The 14978-nt window shown below is 44.2% G+C and overlaps 1 protein-coding gene across 4 annotated transcripts in view; it reads right to left on the bottom strand.

Moving 5' to 3' along the window:
* TSPAN9 (tetraspanin 9) overlaps positions 1-14978 on the bottom strand; it is a 128148-nt gene that overhangs the window by 85484 nt on the left and 27686 nt on the right. For 2 of the 4 annotated variants that reach the window (XM_079991718.1, XM_079991719.1), the window contains exon 2: positions 4608-4687. In XM_079991718.1, the coding sequence (XP_079847844.1) occupies positions 4608-4670 (63 nt within the window). In that variant the 5' untranslated portion in view covers positions 4671-4687. Of the gene's footprint in view, positions 1-2163; positions 2258-4607; positions 5656-14978 lie in introns of those variants that run through there. The other 2 variants (XM_079991717.1, XM_079991716.1) reach the window with 2 other exon arrangements.

The following is a 14978-nucleotide window of genomic DNA, read 5'->3' as shown; positions in this document are numbered from 1 at the left end:
TTCATTTGTCCTGTTTAAATTCATGTTGTTACTTTTGGCTCAGCTCTCCAATCTGTTAAAGTCACATTGAATCCCAATTTTATCTTCTGCAGCATTATCAACCCCTTTCAGTTTGATGCTAATTTGATAAACATCCCCTCAATTCCTTTGTCCAAGTTGTTTATAAAGATGTTGAACAATAACAGAACCCTGTGGTACCTCACTTGTCACTTTCTTCCGGGATAACGAGGAACCATTTATTGGATTTGGTCAGTCAATAAGCAACAAATCCACTTCACAGTATTCTTGTGCAGTCCACATTTTACCAGCTTCTCTGCAAAAATATCATGGTGGACTCTATGAAAAGCTTTACTGAAATCGAGATACGCTGCGACTACAGTATCAGCATCAAGCTGACATCAAGGTCAGTAGTTACCTGTGTCGTCTTCTTTCCCCTTCTTGAAGATGGGGACAACATTTGGTCACCTCCAGTCTGCAGGGACCTCACCTGTCCTCCAAGAATTCTCAGGGATTATAGACAGAGGCTCTAAGATTACATCCGCAAGCTCCTTTAGTACCCTTGGGAGCAGCTCATCGGGTCCTGAAGATTTAATTTGTTTGAAGTAGCTAGGTGTTCCTTTATCACTTTTCCTTTCTTGAGCTGCAGTTCTTTCCTTGCATCATTTATTCTGTTATCACCAAGTTGGGCACTGCTTTCCTTTTGGGTGAAGACAGAGGCAAAGTAGGCGTTGAGCAGTTCCACTTCCTCTTTGTCAGCCAATAGCATTTCTGTCTTTTGCACTCAGAGGACCTATTACTTCCTGTTCTTCTTCTTGCTTTGAACACATCACCGAAGAACCCCTCCCCTTTTTTGTAGCTTTCCTTGCAACCCTGAGATCGTTCTGAGCTTTAACCCACCTGACCTTCTCCCTGCAACTGTTGGCTATGTCTGTATGTTCTGAGATCACTAATCTGGTGACAGAAAAAAGATGAAGAATGAGTTCTCTGGAAACCCTAATAGGAAGATTTATGTCAAAAATCAAAAGAAGAGCAAGTTTAGGACACAGTGGCAGTTCAAATTTAATTATTATTGAGATTGTTTGAAGATATTTTTTTCCAGAATGAATACACATTATCACATGACCACCACATGTGGTAATATGTTCCAATCACATCACTTCCTCTCTAACATTTGGTTTCACCTGTTTTTATTATTCCGGCTAGTAGAGATACCACCTGTAAAAAGTTTAAATGAGTTTTATTTTATTTTTGTTGAGCTTGTTTTGTGAGATCTGTCTGACCAGACTCTATCCTATTCTATTCTGAAATTTCAGAAGATCTAGGTTGTCTTCCCAGCTGGATCTCTTCTCCTTTCCACTCTTACTAAAACAAATTGACAGCTGCCTCCTGCTGCTGCCCTGAGTGAACTGGGCACGTGTAGAAAAAACACAAGACGGTGGATCCTGGCGAATGAACTACTAGTGTACTACTGGTGAAGATGGGCCCGTCTTCTGCAAGTGTTTCTGTAGGGAGGGACTTGCTTGCAATACTCCTAAGATAAATACAAGGTAGACTGAGAATGACTATAAGGATGCAGGCCCCTCAAAGTGTGGGGCCCTGGGCAACTGCCCTGTCCTTTACCATCACCTCTGATAAGTCCTCCAGCAAAATTTAGTTCAGCCCCCATTTACTTCCCTGGGGATCTCATCTATGTATGTTTTTTCACTCTGATAGAATGCTCTCCTAAAAGCTGTTTGCACAGGGAAAGAAAGATACAATACTAGGATTCTGGTTAAGATATTTGGTATTGAATTAAACCTGATGGGGGAAGCCTTTGGTCCTCCAGATGTTACTGAACTACAACTCCCCTCAGTCCTGGCAGTAAACTGAAGAATTTTTGAAGCCTCCCCACAAATGAGAATTTTGCACAAGGGAGTAAAGCACGTGTAGCCAGCAGCTGCACTCCCCATCCCCTTCCTGGTCTGAACCAACCCAGGGAGAAAGTTATGTTTAGTTACATTAAGTCATGGGGATTGTGTGTTGTGCCAAAGCTTCACAGAAAAGGTGCAATTTGAGGTTGAATTAGAAGCAAGAGAGAGGTGCCACCATGCAGGAGTTCTGGAAAGCAGTTCCAGGCATAAAGAACTGCAGAGCTGTTTGAGGGAGCAAGACATCTTGGGGTACCTGGAAGTGATAGAAGTGGAGGATCGAAGGCATCACTATAGAAGTGGTGGAGTGCATAGACTTTGAGGTAAGCATGAGGAGTTTTTCATTGGATCTGAGAGTATACAAAAAAGTTTAGGAGAGGTATCAAATGATCAGAGTGCTGTGAAAGGTGGATAACATTTCTCTGCTGGAACTTCTATGCCAGATGGTCTTGCAACATTTCTAATCCACATTTTTACTAGCTCTTGTGTCAACCTATTCATCACAGCAATCCTACAAGTCTTTGGACCGAATGAAATTGCATTGCCCCCTCTCCAACCTAACACCTACCTTTTTGCCATGGAACAAAGGAGTGCCAGAAGCATGCTATGACTCCCCGTGCTGCCTATAGGCGGGAGAGGAGACGCACGGCAATCCATATGCTGGGCCACTGACCATCAGGTCAGGCTTTGCCCCTACTGCAACTCTGCTCCTGAATACAGCTCTGTACTCTCTTCCCTTGCGGTGAATGACAGTCATCCATTTATGTGGGAGAAAGGAAAGGCCTATACTCATACTGGAATGGGTGCTAAACTGAAGGCCCAGAAGCATTGCAGCAGTAATGAACCAGGCAACCCCAGAGATAAGCCAGTTTTGTTGCATGCCAGCCTGCTTACTTTTCATAAGTTTCATGGGAGCTCAATAAGAGCTGTTGACCACTTAAGCACAGCAGCATAGCGTGGGTTGCCAGTGCCCGGGGTGGGAAAGCCACCGATGCCACCAGAGCACACACCCCCCCCCCCGAGCCAAATGGGATTGCCTGCCCGCCCACCCACACAGTGCTCAGCCAGTGAGTTCTCCTGATGCCAGCGGAGAGGAGCGTTGCGCCGGCCCGCGCTACCTCCCTCCATCCGGGCCTGTTCACCGTGGGCCTGGGCTGCTGTACATTTTGGTTGTAAAATTTAAACTGAGACTCACTTTCCCTCTTCAACGGGGAAAGTGGTTTAAGAGGAAACTTCAAACAATTTTACCAGCCATGAGCTCAGCCCCTCATCCCAGCTTGTGTGCATATAGATTTAATGTACCATAGCTATAAATACCTGAGTTTTAATTTAGATGCCTTTCAAGCAATTCGTCTCATAGTGACTGTAATTTAACAAAATGCAATGGTCCACAAAGATAACACACTAGATAACACACACACCCTAACAATACATGGAATTATCAATGTAACTTCAAACACACATGATTCAGGAATTTTAGGTTCAAAATTTTCCTATAAAATAAATCTAGAAGTGAGTGGGGTGAATTTCTGCTATTTATGGGGTAAAGCAAACACAAATAATGAAGGCATTTGGATATAAGGCATTTATAAGCGGTTAAGTATTTTACTTAGATAGTTCTCTTTAAAGAAGATTCCCGCACCTGCCTCTAATCCATTAACTATTGAAATGCAAGTATTCAGGAATACCTGCCCAGTTCTCACAGTGCATCTGGCCTTCAAGAGATAAACTGAGTCAATCACACAGAAAAACCAGCTGCCAAGAAACAAACTAGTTTAACTCAAACAATGCTGGTTTACTATAAAACTCAAAAAAGGTTAATAATGCAATGGTACCATTTTTGTATCTAGATGTCTGCCTTGAATAATTGTTCCTCAAGCTCACATGCACGAGTTTACCATTAGAATGCTCATTATTGCTTTTCCTAATCATTCAAACCTGATAAACTTTGGTTTTGGTCAAGAAAACCAAGACAGATCATAAATTGTGAATTAGTTCTAAACAAAAATTATTTGCTGACTGGCATCAACAGCCTGATTTTCCAAGTGCACATGACATCATTTAGATCATAGTAGCTGCTAGGAGTTCTCAAATTTGCTTACTGAAGCACTGCTGCCATTCCTCACGCCTCCTGGCTTGCTAACCAAGGAAAATCAATTTTGGTCCCACAAAAAAGCAGGCCCTCCAATTTGCCAATGTGAGTAACAGTAGCTCAAAAGTCCTTATTGTTTGTCATTTTCACTGACCATATTAAGAATCTTGGTTTTTTAAAAAGTGATGGTTAGAGACTAAATCTCATTCATACTAAAAAAACAAACCCACTTTTTTCCTCTGTTAGGAAAGTGAGCCAGATTAATAGCAATGGCTTAGAAATACGTACAGCAGCTTGAGGTAATATTAAAACAGATGCCACCATGTCGGTATGAATAATTTGGCTAAGAGAAAGGTTCTGTTTTCTTTAATACAGCCTGCTCAACACACAGTTTACTGCAAATAAATCTTGTCAAAATGAAACCCAAAAGATATGAGAATTTTGCATTTTCCCCTCTAGCGTACGACATGGATTCAGCTCCATAAATATTCCATGCAGGTAAAAGAAAGGAGGGGGAAATCTTAACGTTCAAGCTTAAAATATACTGTGCTCACAATGCAGTAAGGAAATGGAGCTCTTAATTAAGAATATAAAAATGCAGTACTCACCCAAAATATTAAATTGAAAAGGAACATCATGTATTTCAAACAACACAAGCAGCCCCTCGCCATGCTGCACTTCTTAAATTCTAAAAGGAAAACAAATGATAGATCCAGATAAAAAACCACGTATTTGCTGCCTTTGGGTGCATTGTATTTGTCACTTTTGACACCAGTCCCAGCTGCAGCTGCGGTATGGCTCTGTGTGTTCGATCCTGTGGTACCATAGAAAGCTCCGGCGGTGAAGCCTCGGCCAAACTGCCTGCCTGAGGTAGAAGGTTTAGCAAAGTCTGAATCCTTGCTATCCAAAGATGGACTCCGGTGAATTGAGGAATCCTCACTACTTGATTTCTCCATGGTCTCTCTTTGCACAGTTGTCAGGTTTAATGTCTAGCATCTCTCAGAATTCAGCACAGCACCTCGTGTCAAGTCCACCATTCATGTGAGGCTGACTTCTTTCAGCGCCACCTCCTCCTTATTAAATCCAACGACCCAATGCAGACCTTTATTCCAATATTCTCTGCATTGCCTCCATTCTTTTATTCTCCACCCTTATGCCAGAGCAGGCTGTCCTATATGCATCAGTGGCTGTGATTTACACGCCAGAGTCTCTTGCAGCAGCATTTCTCAGGCTGTCTTGCCAAATCTGTTATGCACAACTTAACATTTTAATCAAGAGTACTGTGAAGTTCTCTCGTTCTCTCCCCCGGCCACACTCTCTCTCTCTCTCACACACACACACACAGAGTAAGTCCACAACCCTTGCTCTACAGGCAGCAAGCAGTCCTTGTAGCCATTCCCAAAGGTTCGTTGGTGGTTTCAGTGCATCTGGAAGGCATTCGGCATGAGCCGTCCTCTCTCTTTCAGCTCCTGCCTTCCCTTTGCTGCTCTGCCTGCTGCTCTGGCAAACGCTTCTCCTCCTCCTCTGCTCCCTCTCTTCATCTGCTTGCTGTATTTTTCTCAGTCCTCAATTCCTGGGTCACCCTTCCTCACTCAGCACTGCACTGCTGTCGATGTGAGATCATCAGCAGCCGCAACCACTGGGCATTTCCCACAGAAGAAATCCCTGCTCTAACTATAACAAGTAATAAATCCTGCCCCATCCCAAAGCCCCTCCTATTCTGCTTCGCATCCAGCCAATGGCAGCAAGCTTCCAGCCCAGCACACGCTGAGCCGACCCCCCTCCTCCATGACACAAGATCTTTAATAGGATTATCGTTACGCTTTTGACTATACAAGTGCAAAACAAGAAAATCATTTTTTTAAAGTCAAATACTCTATAGCTGTTTGTGAGATTGGAATGCAAGGCCGGGGGGGGGGGCAGGCTGTGATATTCCTATAACGCAAGTGTAACAACTGTAAGAAGTTGGAACTGGATACTGTGGCATTTGCCCGCTCCACTTCCCAATTAAATTGATAGTAACTATATACTTTTGGATTTCTTGCAGCTTAAAAACAAGCATAATGGGAAGCAGTTTGTCTGTGCTGGGGAACTCACACAGTTCTCAGGTTGCCATTTTCGCTGCATGACACCACCCAATGGGACAGTGTTAACCATCAGGGATGGCTGGTAGCTCCTGGACCTGCTAAGGGGGTACAGCCAAGGAGGTTGTGGAACCATGGCTAAGGACATGGCTGAGCCTTGACTCCCATGAACCGCAGCCAGTATCCTCAATTACAGAAGCTTTTGCTTAGCAATATTTGGAGAGCTGAAGGTTAGCCACACCTCTTTCAAAGTCTCATTGGTTTCAGTGGAATGAAGCGCATACCAATATTTCTCACTGAAATCTGTGAGCTTCAAATCCTAAACTCACTTATATGGATGGACGTCTCACTCTAAGAAGCTATGCACAGAGTTGCACAACATGACAGATCCCTGACCTGTGGAGCTTAAACTCCAAAATGCAACGCAAGAAAAGAAGACCAACATCCTCTATCCACTTACGTGGGAGTAAATCCCAATTAACTCAGTAGTGTTACTTCACAGTATAAATAACATTTCTAATCATATAGGTTTTACATCCAATTATTATTTGTAATAAATACTATGAGCAAAATGGGATGTTGAGTTGGAAATATTTTTTATTATATGATGATTTGAAATTTCAACTTGAACCTATGTAACATGTTGGCAGCTTTATTTGATGTTTTTTCTCCTAAAAGGCAAGCTGTATCAAGTATGAGATTGTATTTGGGTGAATTTAGTGACAGCATTTTGCTGGTTAGGGGTACTTTGTAAACATGACCTGGATTTCAATAAATAAAACACACACATACGCACAAAGTCTTTCCAGCATGCATTTTCCAACCTTGGCCTGGTCACTGTGTCTCAGACTAATCTACCAGACTGAAGACCTGGAGGGTGCCTTCCCAGAGCACTCTGGAAGGCCAATTCCAAAAACCTTAAGGTGAAATCCCATAGTCAGAAATACTCAAAGAGAAGGGAGTCCAAGATGGATGAGAGATTCTTAAATGTGAAATATTGAAGGCACAAATGCAGACAATGCCAACAAGAAAGAAAAGTGAGAGGCTTCTAAAGAAATTGGGGTGGCTGCATAAGGAGTTTACAGATGAGCTGAGATGTAAGAAGGGCACGTATAATAAATGGGGAATCAATAAGACTATGCACAAGTAGCCAAGAGGTGCAGCAGGTCAGGTGGGCCAGAGCTCCGAATGAGCAGGTCCACGTTCTCTTTCTCACCCAGCAGCATTCCTCTGCCTTCTGCACGCAGGGGACCTGCTGCTTGCCTGGCCTGCCTTTTGCCTCTCTTTGTGCAGGGAAAGGGGGCCTGTGACCGCAACCTGGGGCCACTTTCTTTTACATGTGAATGTTAAACGCACCCAACAATCACCTGAGCACATACTGTTGAACCGCACTACTTCATACAGCATTATTATTATTAAATAAATTTCTATAACACCCTTCATCCGAATATCACAGGTGAGTTTATAGTATAAAAGCACAAAAATACATGCCGGAATACCAAACAATAAAAGGCCATATATTATTTAATCAGCCGAAGGCCTGGGAGAAGAGGAATGTTTCAATGACCAAGTAACATATTATTTTTTATAGGTTTTAGCCCAATACGTTGTATACATTTCCTGTACTCATTTAAACATTTTACGCCAACTTTCAGCCAGAAGAAGGAAATACAAAGATCAATTTAAACACTAACATAATTAAGAAAGAGAAAAAATAAATGTTAATAAAGGTTTAAAACTGTTTATATTTTCAAAGTATGAAAAACAAGCAGGGTCACCTCACTCATATTATCCAACAACATATGCAGCTGGTTCACATGATCATCACTGGATGAGTATAGGTAAAGGTAAAGGGACCCCTGACCATTAGGTCCAGTCATGGCCGACTCAGGGGTTGTGGCGCTCATCTTTTTATTGGCCAAAGGAGCCGGCGTACAGCTTCTGGGTCATGTGGCCGGCGTAACTAAGCCGCTTCTGGCGAACCAGAGCAGCGCACGGAAACACTGTTTACCTTCCCGCCAAAGCGGTACCTATTTATCTACTTGCACTTTGACGTGCTTTCGAACTGCTAGGTTGGCAGAAGTGAATGAGTATACTGCAGTCTAAAGTGATGACTTGCAGGGGGTTGGACTAGATAACCTACAGGGTCCCTTCCAACTCTACAAATACATGATTTTATGTATTTAATGAGCTGCCACAGCCATTACACAATTTGAACTTTTATATCCCCTCACGTTCCCTTTCACAATGCTTTTCAATGGGAGCTGCTTACGCATTCAGCTGACAATCATGGAGTGTTTAGCAAGCAATTAAACAGAATTCAAGTGATGTACATGCATGAATGAACCAGGCTACTTAAGTAATTGCTTGCAGGCATAATGCTGGGTGTTCATGTAATGTATGTAAGATTTAAAAGGTGATATGAATCCAATGTCGTTGTCATCATGATTGTAAGGCGCCACTTCTTAAGTGGAGCCACAGTCTGGGGACACCTTGCAACAGAAGCTGCAAGTGAGTGAAGGAGTAAAGTTGGGGCTTAAGAGAATAGTATTTGGCACATCAACGGGATTTGCAGGGCCTGGTCTCTTGTATGAATGCAGTTAGATACCTCCTTCAGAGCGTTACATAGTGGGAGCAAGTCTTACAGCTCTTGCATTTATTTTGACCACCTGAAGAAAACTACCACATTTGCTTTGTAACCTCCAATTCTGACAAAGCCTCTCCTCCCAGAGGGGAGGTGTTGTGAGCGGGAGCCGTTCCTGTATCAGCAGGGGGGGCATATTCGGCCCCCTGCATCATTTTCCTGGCTGCCGCACCGCGCCTGTCAGGCCAGCCCATAGGCTTGGCTTGGGGGCACGGTCTAGTTGCATTCAAGCGGCCGCGGCAGCCCCGCACCTCATTCTGCTTCCCGGAGTCATCGGATCTCCTTTTAGGTGGTATTTATGCTCTTGACCTTGCTATGGACTTTGGTTGGTTTCCCTGGTTGCCCAGGGGGCCTGGTAGGAATTTTTATCCATTTGGCAAATTAGCACCAGCCTCTTGGTTTTTCGCCTACCTCGTAGCAAATCGTCACAACTTTCCTGGTATTGGCGGTTAGGCATTGGAATATGTGTCATGTGTTGGTGGGTGGGGTGTGGCCATCACCTACCCATCCCCTTGTTGGGTATTCCATTAAAGGAATCCGCTGGTCATGGATCCTGTCCGATGCCCTGCTGGTGGCTAGGGCCATGGCACGACTCCTGGTGACACCAGGGGAAGCTTCCAGTTATATTTGCATGAACAAGCTCCTCTCACTGGTTGTTAACCTTCAAATGACCCCCTGATGCGTGGGGTAGGGTCATATATAGGTTGTTTGATCCAATGCCTAAGCCAATACCACTCACATGCTGTAACCAATAAAGTTGTGGCCTTCTTTAGCCCATTAACCTAAAATCAGTGGCGTAGTGTGGGGGGTGCAGGGGGGGCCGGCCGCACCGGGCGCAACATCTGGGGGTTAGGGTTAGGGATAGGGTTAGGGGGCGCAAATCCAGGGTTAGGGGGCGCAAATTACTTGCCTTGCCCCGGGTGCTGACAACCCACGCTACGCCACTGCCTAAAATACATGTGTCCTTGTGTCTTATTTACACCTACGCGGGTTGCGGGTCCTCGACTCACAACTTGAAAACACAAAGGCATTTTGCAGCCCAATACGTTTCTTCAAAAAAGAATTTAAATGGAGTGACCAGATGGGGAAAAAGAGATAGAGGATAGGGCTCCTGAAGAGAGAATTTCAGCAGATGTACTTAGCTTGCAGGACAAACAGAATCTGCAGAAATTTCCTCTGAAGTAACTATGAAAGGTGCAGAAGTTCTCTCTGGTTGTTTTTGTTTCTTTTAAGTCTCTTGTTAAACTTTTCAGACTGCTAATCCGATTGCTAAGGCTACTGCAGATCAAAGCATATTTACTTGGGGGTAGGTTCCATTGAACTCAGTGAGACTTTTGTCTGAATACGATTGCTCTGCATAGCCACACTTCTCCTTCTCACTCACTCGCACGATGTTCAAAATTCCCTGGGTGCCATGCGCATTTTGTGTCCAATGTGAGTCCAATTGCGACCACGTGGAGATCTCTGGGTGCCCAGAAGTTCAATGGCACTGAGGTGTTGCTACTGTGCTGGATGTGGATGGAGTTGTAAGTGGGCAAGTCAGCTGGTCAGAGCACTAGGTAACATGTTGGAACTCCTGTTCTAAATGGCCCACAGGCATGTACTACCGCTGTCCCATTCTGCTGCTCACCTCCCCTAATAGGCTTTGAAGAAGAAGAGGCGGGAACAATAACTGCAGGTGCTCATTTTGAACTGGAGAGGAGGTGGAAGAGGGTTTAAAGAGACGACAGGGTGAGGAGAGCAAGCCAAGTCAGCAGCAGGAGCAAGAAAACGGGGCATTTCCATGAAGAGTGGATAATAAACCTGGAATAAAGGAGACACAGAGGAGATACGATAGCCCTCCAAGTATCTCAAGGCCCTGTCCCATGGAGGATGGAGCAAGTTTGTTTTCTCCTGCTCTGGGGGGTAGGACTCAAACCAATGGCTTCAAGTTACAAGAAAGGAGATTCCGACTCAACATCACAAAGAACTTTCTGGTGGTTAAGAGCCATTTGACAGTGGAACAGACTCCCTTCAGAGGTTGTGGACTCTCCTTCATTTGAGGTTTTTAAGCAGAGATTGGATGGTCATCTGTCATGGATGCTTTAGTTGAGATTCCTGCATTCTGGGGGGGGGGGGTTAGACTAGATGACTCTTAGGATCAGTTCCAGCTCTACAATTCTGTGACTTTTTTATATCTGTTTTAGATTAGAAGCACTTTAATATGGGAGGGGGGAGTTACTAAAATGGCAGCAACAAAAACAACAGCAGGGTTGTGGTTTTTTCTGTGTGGTTTTTTAATCATAGTGTTAACTGAAAGGTTGATTTAAAGCAGGGGTGGGCAACGTAAGGCCCAGGGACTGGATCCAGCCCAATCGTCTTCTCAATCTGGCCCGCAGACGGTCCAGGAATCGTGTTTTTACATGAGTAGAATTTGTCCTTTTATTTAAAATGCATCTCTGGGTTATTTGTGGGGCCTGCCCGGTGTTTTTACATGAACAGAATGTGTGCTTTTATTTAAAATTCATCTCTGGGTTGTTTGTGAAGCATAGAAATTTGTTCATTTCCCCAAAAAAATATAGTCCGGCCCACCACATGGCCTGAGGGACAGTGGACCGGCCCATGGCTGAAAAAGGTTGCTGACCCCTGATTTAAAGTACTAATTAAACAAATTGATTTATAAAATGGGATGATAACATGACACCCTCCAGAAAGGTAATAGGGTACAAGCTGAAGCCATGCGTCTTTAAAAAGATGGAAAAGCAGTACTAAGGGTAGCCCTGGAAAGCCCTGCTGCTCCACAGTCTTATGAGAAAAGAAAGAACCACAGCGAAACTCAGAAGGACCATGACTGGACAAAATGATGACATAATAAATGCAAGTGAACAGAGGCTGATGCTGTCCACGCCACATCTGCATCCTAATTCTATACAAATTCAACCAAATATTTTGTGGACACAACTTTCTCCGGGAAAAATCTGTCCCAGATTCTACTTCACTGATACGAAACACTTTTCAGCGATCCTAGGCGAACCTCACAAGCAAATCCATGCCACCATAATAAACTCCTAAATACTGTAAAGTCCTGTACTTTCTAAGCCTTATAAAGCATGCTCAATATACAAAAGATTTTTGAGATGAATGTGATAAAAATACTGAAGCCACCCTGTGAAGTTGTTCTTTCCAAAGCAGAAAGCAAGTATTGAGAAAGAGGCAGTGGCTTCCCCAAGTTTTTGGGACAAGTTTATTTTATTTTATTATTATTTGTATGCAGCCCTTCATCTGTAGAACACAGCGTGGTTCATGCCATAAAAATACAAGGTAAGTTCATATAAGATGATTCAGTAACATTCTTTTGAACTCTGTTCTCTCATATGCAAATTACATTTTATTATAAAAGCTAATTATGGTTAAGTGATATAACTTCAGTGTTTGTTTGTTGGTTGGTTGCTTGGTTGGTTCCCTCCCTTGTTGGCCCAAACAAATATTGCATTTTCTTTTTCCCACTCTACTGCAATAATTTTTTATTAACATATTAAATAAAACACCTATCCGGATAACGAGGTGATTGTAGCCGTTTTGCTTCTCTTCTGGCACTGCTGTGCCTGCAAGCTGTTTGGCTTAGTTTATTTCCTGAACCTGGGCTTGTAGTTTGCCCCACTCCAGACAAGCCACGAGCTATAACGTAGGCTTGCCCTATGGTTTACTGCTCATAGTTTGTCTTGAGGAGATAAAACCACACATGTGGTTCTGACAACCCACTAAGGTAACCATGGATTAGTTCACGGCAACACAGCAACAAGAAGACTAAAAGAGCAAAGCGGCTGAAGCCTCTGGGCGCCTACAAGCTCAGGCATTCACACTAAGCCATAATTAGGTTCACACATAATGCTAAGACAATCTCCAAGCCATTGGAGCACGCTTGAGCTTTCACACAGTTGCAGAGACTTTGGAAGCACACTGTTCTGAGAGCTGATTAAGAAAATATCTGGGGTTTTATCCTCAAAAGTACCTGGTGCCAGATGACGCTGTTGCGCCATTGGCCAGTGCAAGGAAATTGTATTATCATTATTAATTGAATTTATATACCGCCCTATACCCAGGGGTCTCAGGGCAGTTCACAGAATAAAATTGTACTGTACTACTGTAGGGGAAAGTATTGCAAAAGTATCCTGTATTTTGAGGAAATACTGTAGGTTAACTGGTTTGCACGATTCTTCCTCCCTGCATATTGGCATGTTCCAAAGGGGACTGTAAAGGGTTTTTTTGGTTTGCTTTGTTGTCTTGATTCGCTGTGTGCTCCAGGGATAGGTATCAGCAGGATGTGGAAAGATCCACTCTTGGGCCAGCTGAAGGCAGAATGCCTGCTGGAGGAGTGCAGCTGCAGGATTAATTAACTCTGCTGGCCCCTGTATCTTGCCTATCTTAACAGGTGGGAGGAATTTAGAGATCAGGCCAGCCAGCATGTAGCCACTGAGGCTATATAAATCTCCCTGATGGGGCCTGACCTTCGAGCTTCAACATAGCCCTTCACTGGATGGACATGGCATACTGGCCAGCTGGAGCCTCTCCGTCAGCGGTCCCTGGAGTTCTGGATAACAGAAGTATTTTATTTTGCTTATGCTAGATCATTCCGCTTAAAGACTGTTTCGCCGGTTTTTATTCTGTATTGACGCCTGCTGTTAATAAAAGTACTAAATCTCTCTCCATCAGTGTTACTTTTGCCACTGAATCCAAAAGTACAGTCGTACCTCGACTCCCAAATGCCTTGGGAGTCGAACGTTCTGGCTCCCAAACGATTGAAAACCGAAAGTGTCTGTTTTCAAATGGTTCTTATGGAAGCCGAACATCCGGCGGGGCTTCTGCTGCTTCCGATTGGCTGCAGGAGCTTCATGTGAAATGCAAGCTCTTTCACCCTGCTAGGTGACTGTGCTACTGGCACCTATTACTGGTCTGCGGAAATGGAGCTATCCCACATTCTGCCTGTGACTGCTCTGACTTGCTATGCTAGCCCTGGTCGGCTTCAGCCTCTATCTGCTGCTTCCCCACCTTGTGCCGTACTCTATGCACAGGAGGTTGGTGCTGCCCGTGTGTGGTTGTGGCTCTCCTTGTTCTGTATACTGGGCCAAAACTACAGAAAAGGTGGCAGAGAGACTGTAGTGTCACCCTTTCATCTCCTTATCTCAGGAGACCACGGCCAGGTTCTGAGGTGTGGAATTTTGCCTGGAAAGAACATTAAGTCCTCTTCTCCAACCTTTCCAGAGCATTTGCAGCAGTTTGGAATGTGCTTCCAACTAAGATACAGCCACACAGCACATCTTCATTGGAGAGGGTCCAGTCTTGGTACCAGCAGTATCACCCAAAGGGGGGAATGATGGCACTATGAATGTGACTGGCAACTAGGAGAATGAAGCATAGCACAGTGATGGAAGGGAAGGGTTGAGAAACTCTATACTGCTGGGAACTTTGGGTGATCCTTTAATGAAGGAAATGCTGATGAGAGGAGACAAAGGACTCCAAGAAGACTCACCTAAAGTCAACCAACAGGAAGGGGTGAAGCAACACCAGTATTATAGTAGGTAGGTAAAGGTAAAGGACCCCTGGACGGTTAAGACCAGTGAAAGGTGGCTATGGGGTATGGTGCTCATCTCGCTTTCTGGTCAAGGGAGCCAGTGTTTGTCCACAGACAGCTTTCCGGGTCATGTGGCCAGTGGGACTTAACCACTTCCAGCACAACAGAACACCATGACTGAAGCCAGAGCAGCGCACGGAAACACCGTTTACCTTCCTGCCACAGTGGTACCTATTTATCTACTTGCACTGGTGTGCTTTCGAACTGCTAGGTTGGCAGAAGCTGGGACAGAGCAACGGGAGCTCAACCCATCACACAGATTCAAAATGCCAACCTTCTGATTGGAAAGCCCAAGAGGCTCAGTGGTTTAGACCACAGCACCACCCGCGTCCTACCACTATGTATAGTACATTATATAGTGGTACCTCAGTTTAAGAACTGTCCTGTTTACAAACGATTCGGTTTACGAACTTCACAAAACCGGAAGTAGTGTCCCAGTTTGTGAACTTTACCTCGGTCTAATAACAGAATCTGAACAGTGGAAGGGCACCAGCGGCAGGAGGCCTCATTAGGGAAAGCACGCCTTGGTTTAAGTACGGTTTCGGTTTAAGAACGGACTTCCAGAACAGATTAAGTTTGTAAACTGAGGTACCCCTGTATATAGTATGATAGTACTGCAAAGACTCTGAGTTATCAGGGG

Source organism: Podarcis cretensis, assembly GCF_951804945.1.
Source record: "Podarcis cretensis genome assembly, chromosome: 9".
Classification (NCBI taxonomy): domain Eukaryota; kingdom Metazoa; phylum Chordata; class Lepidosauria; order Squamata; family Lacertidae; genus Podarcis; species Podarcis cretensis.
This window is presented reverse-complemented; position numbering and strand designations above follow the sequence as displayed.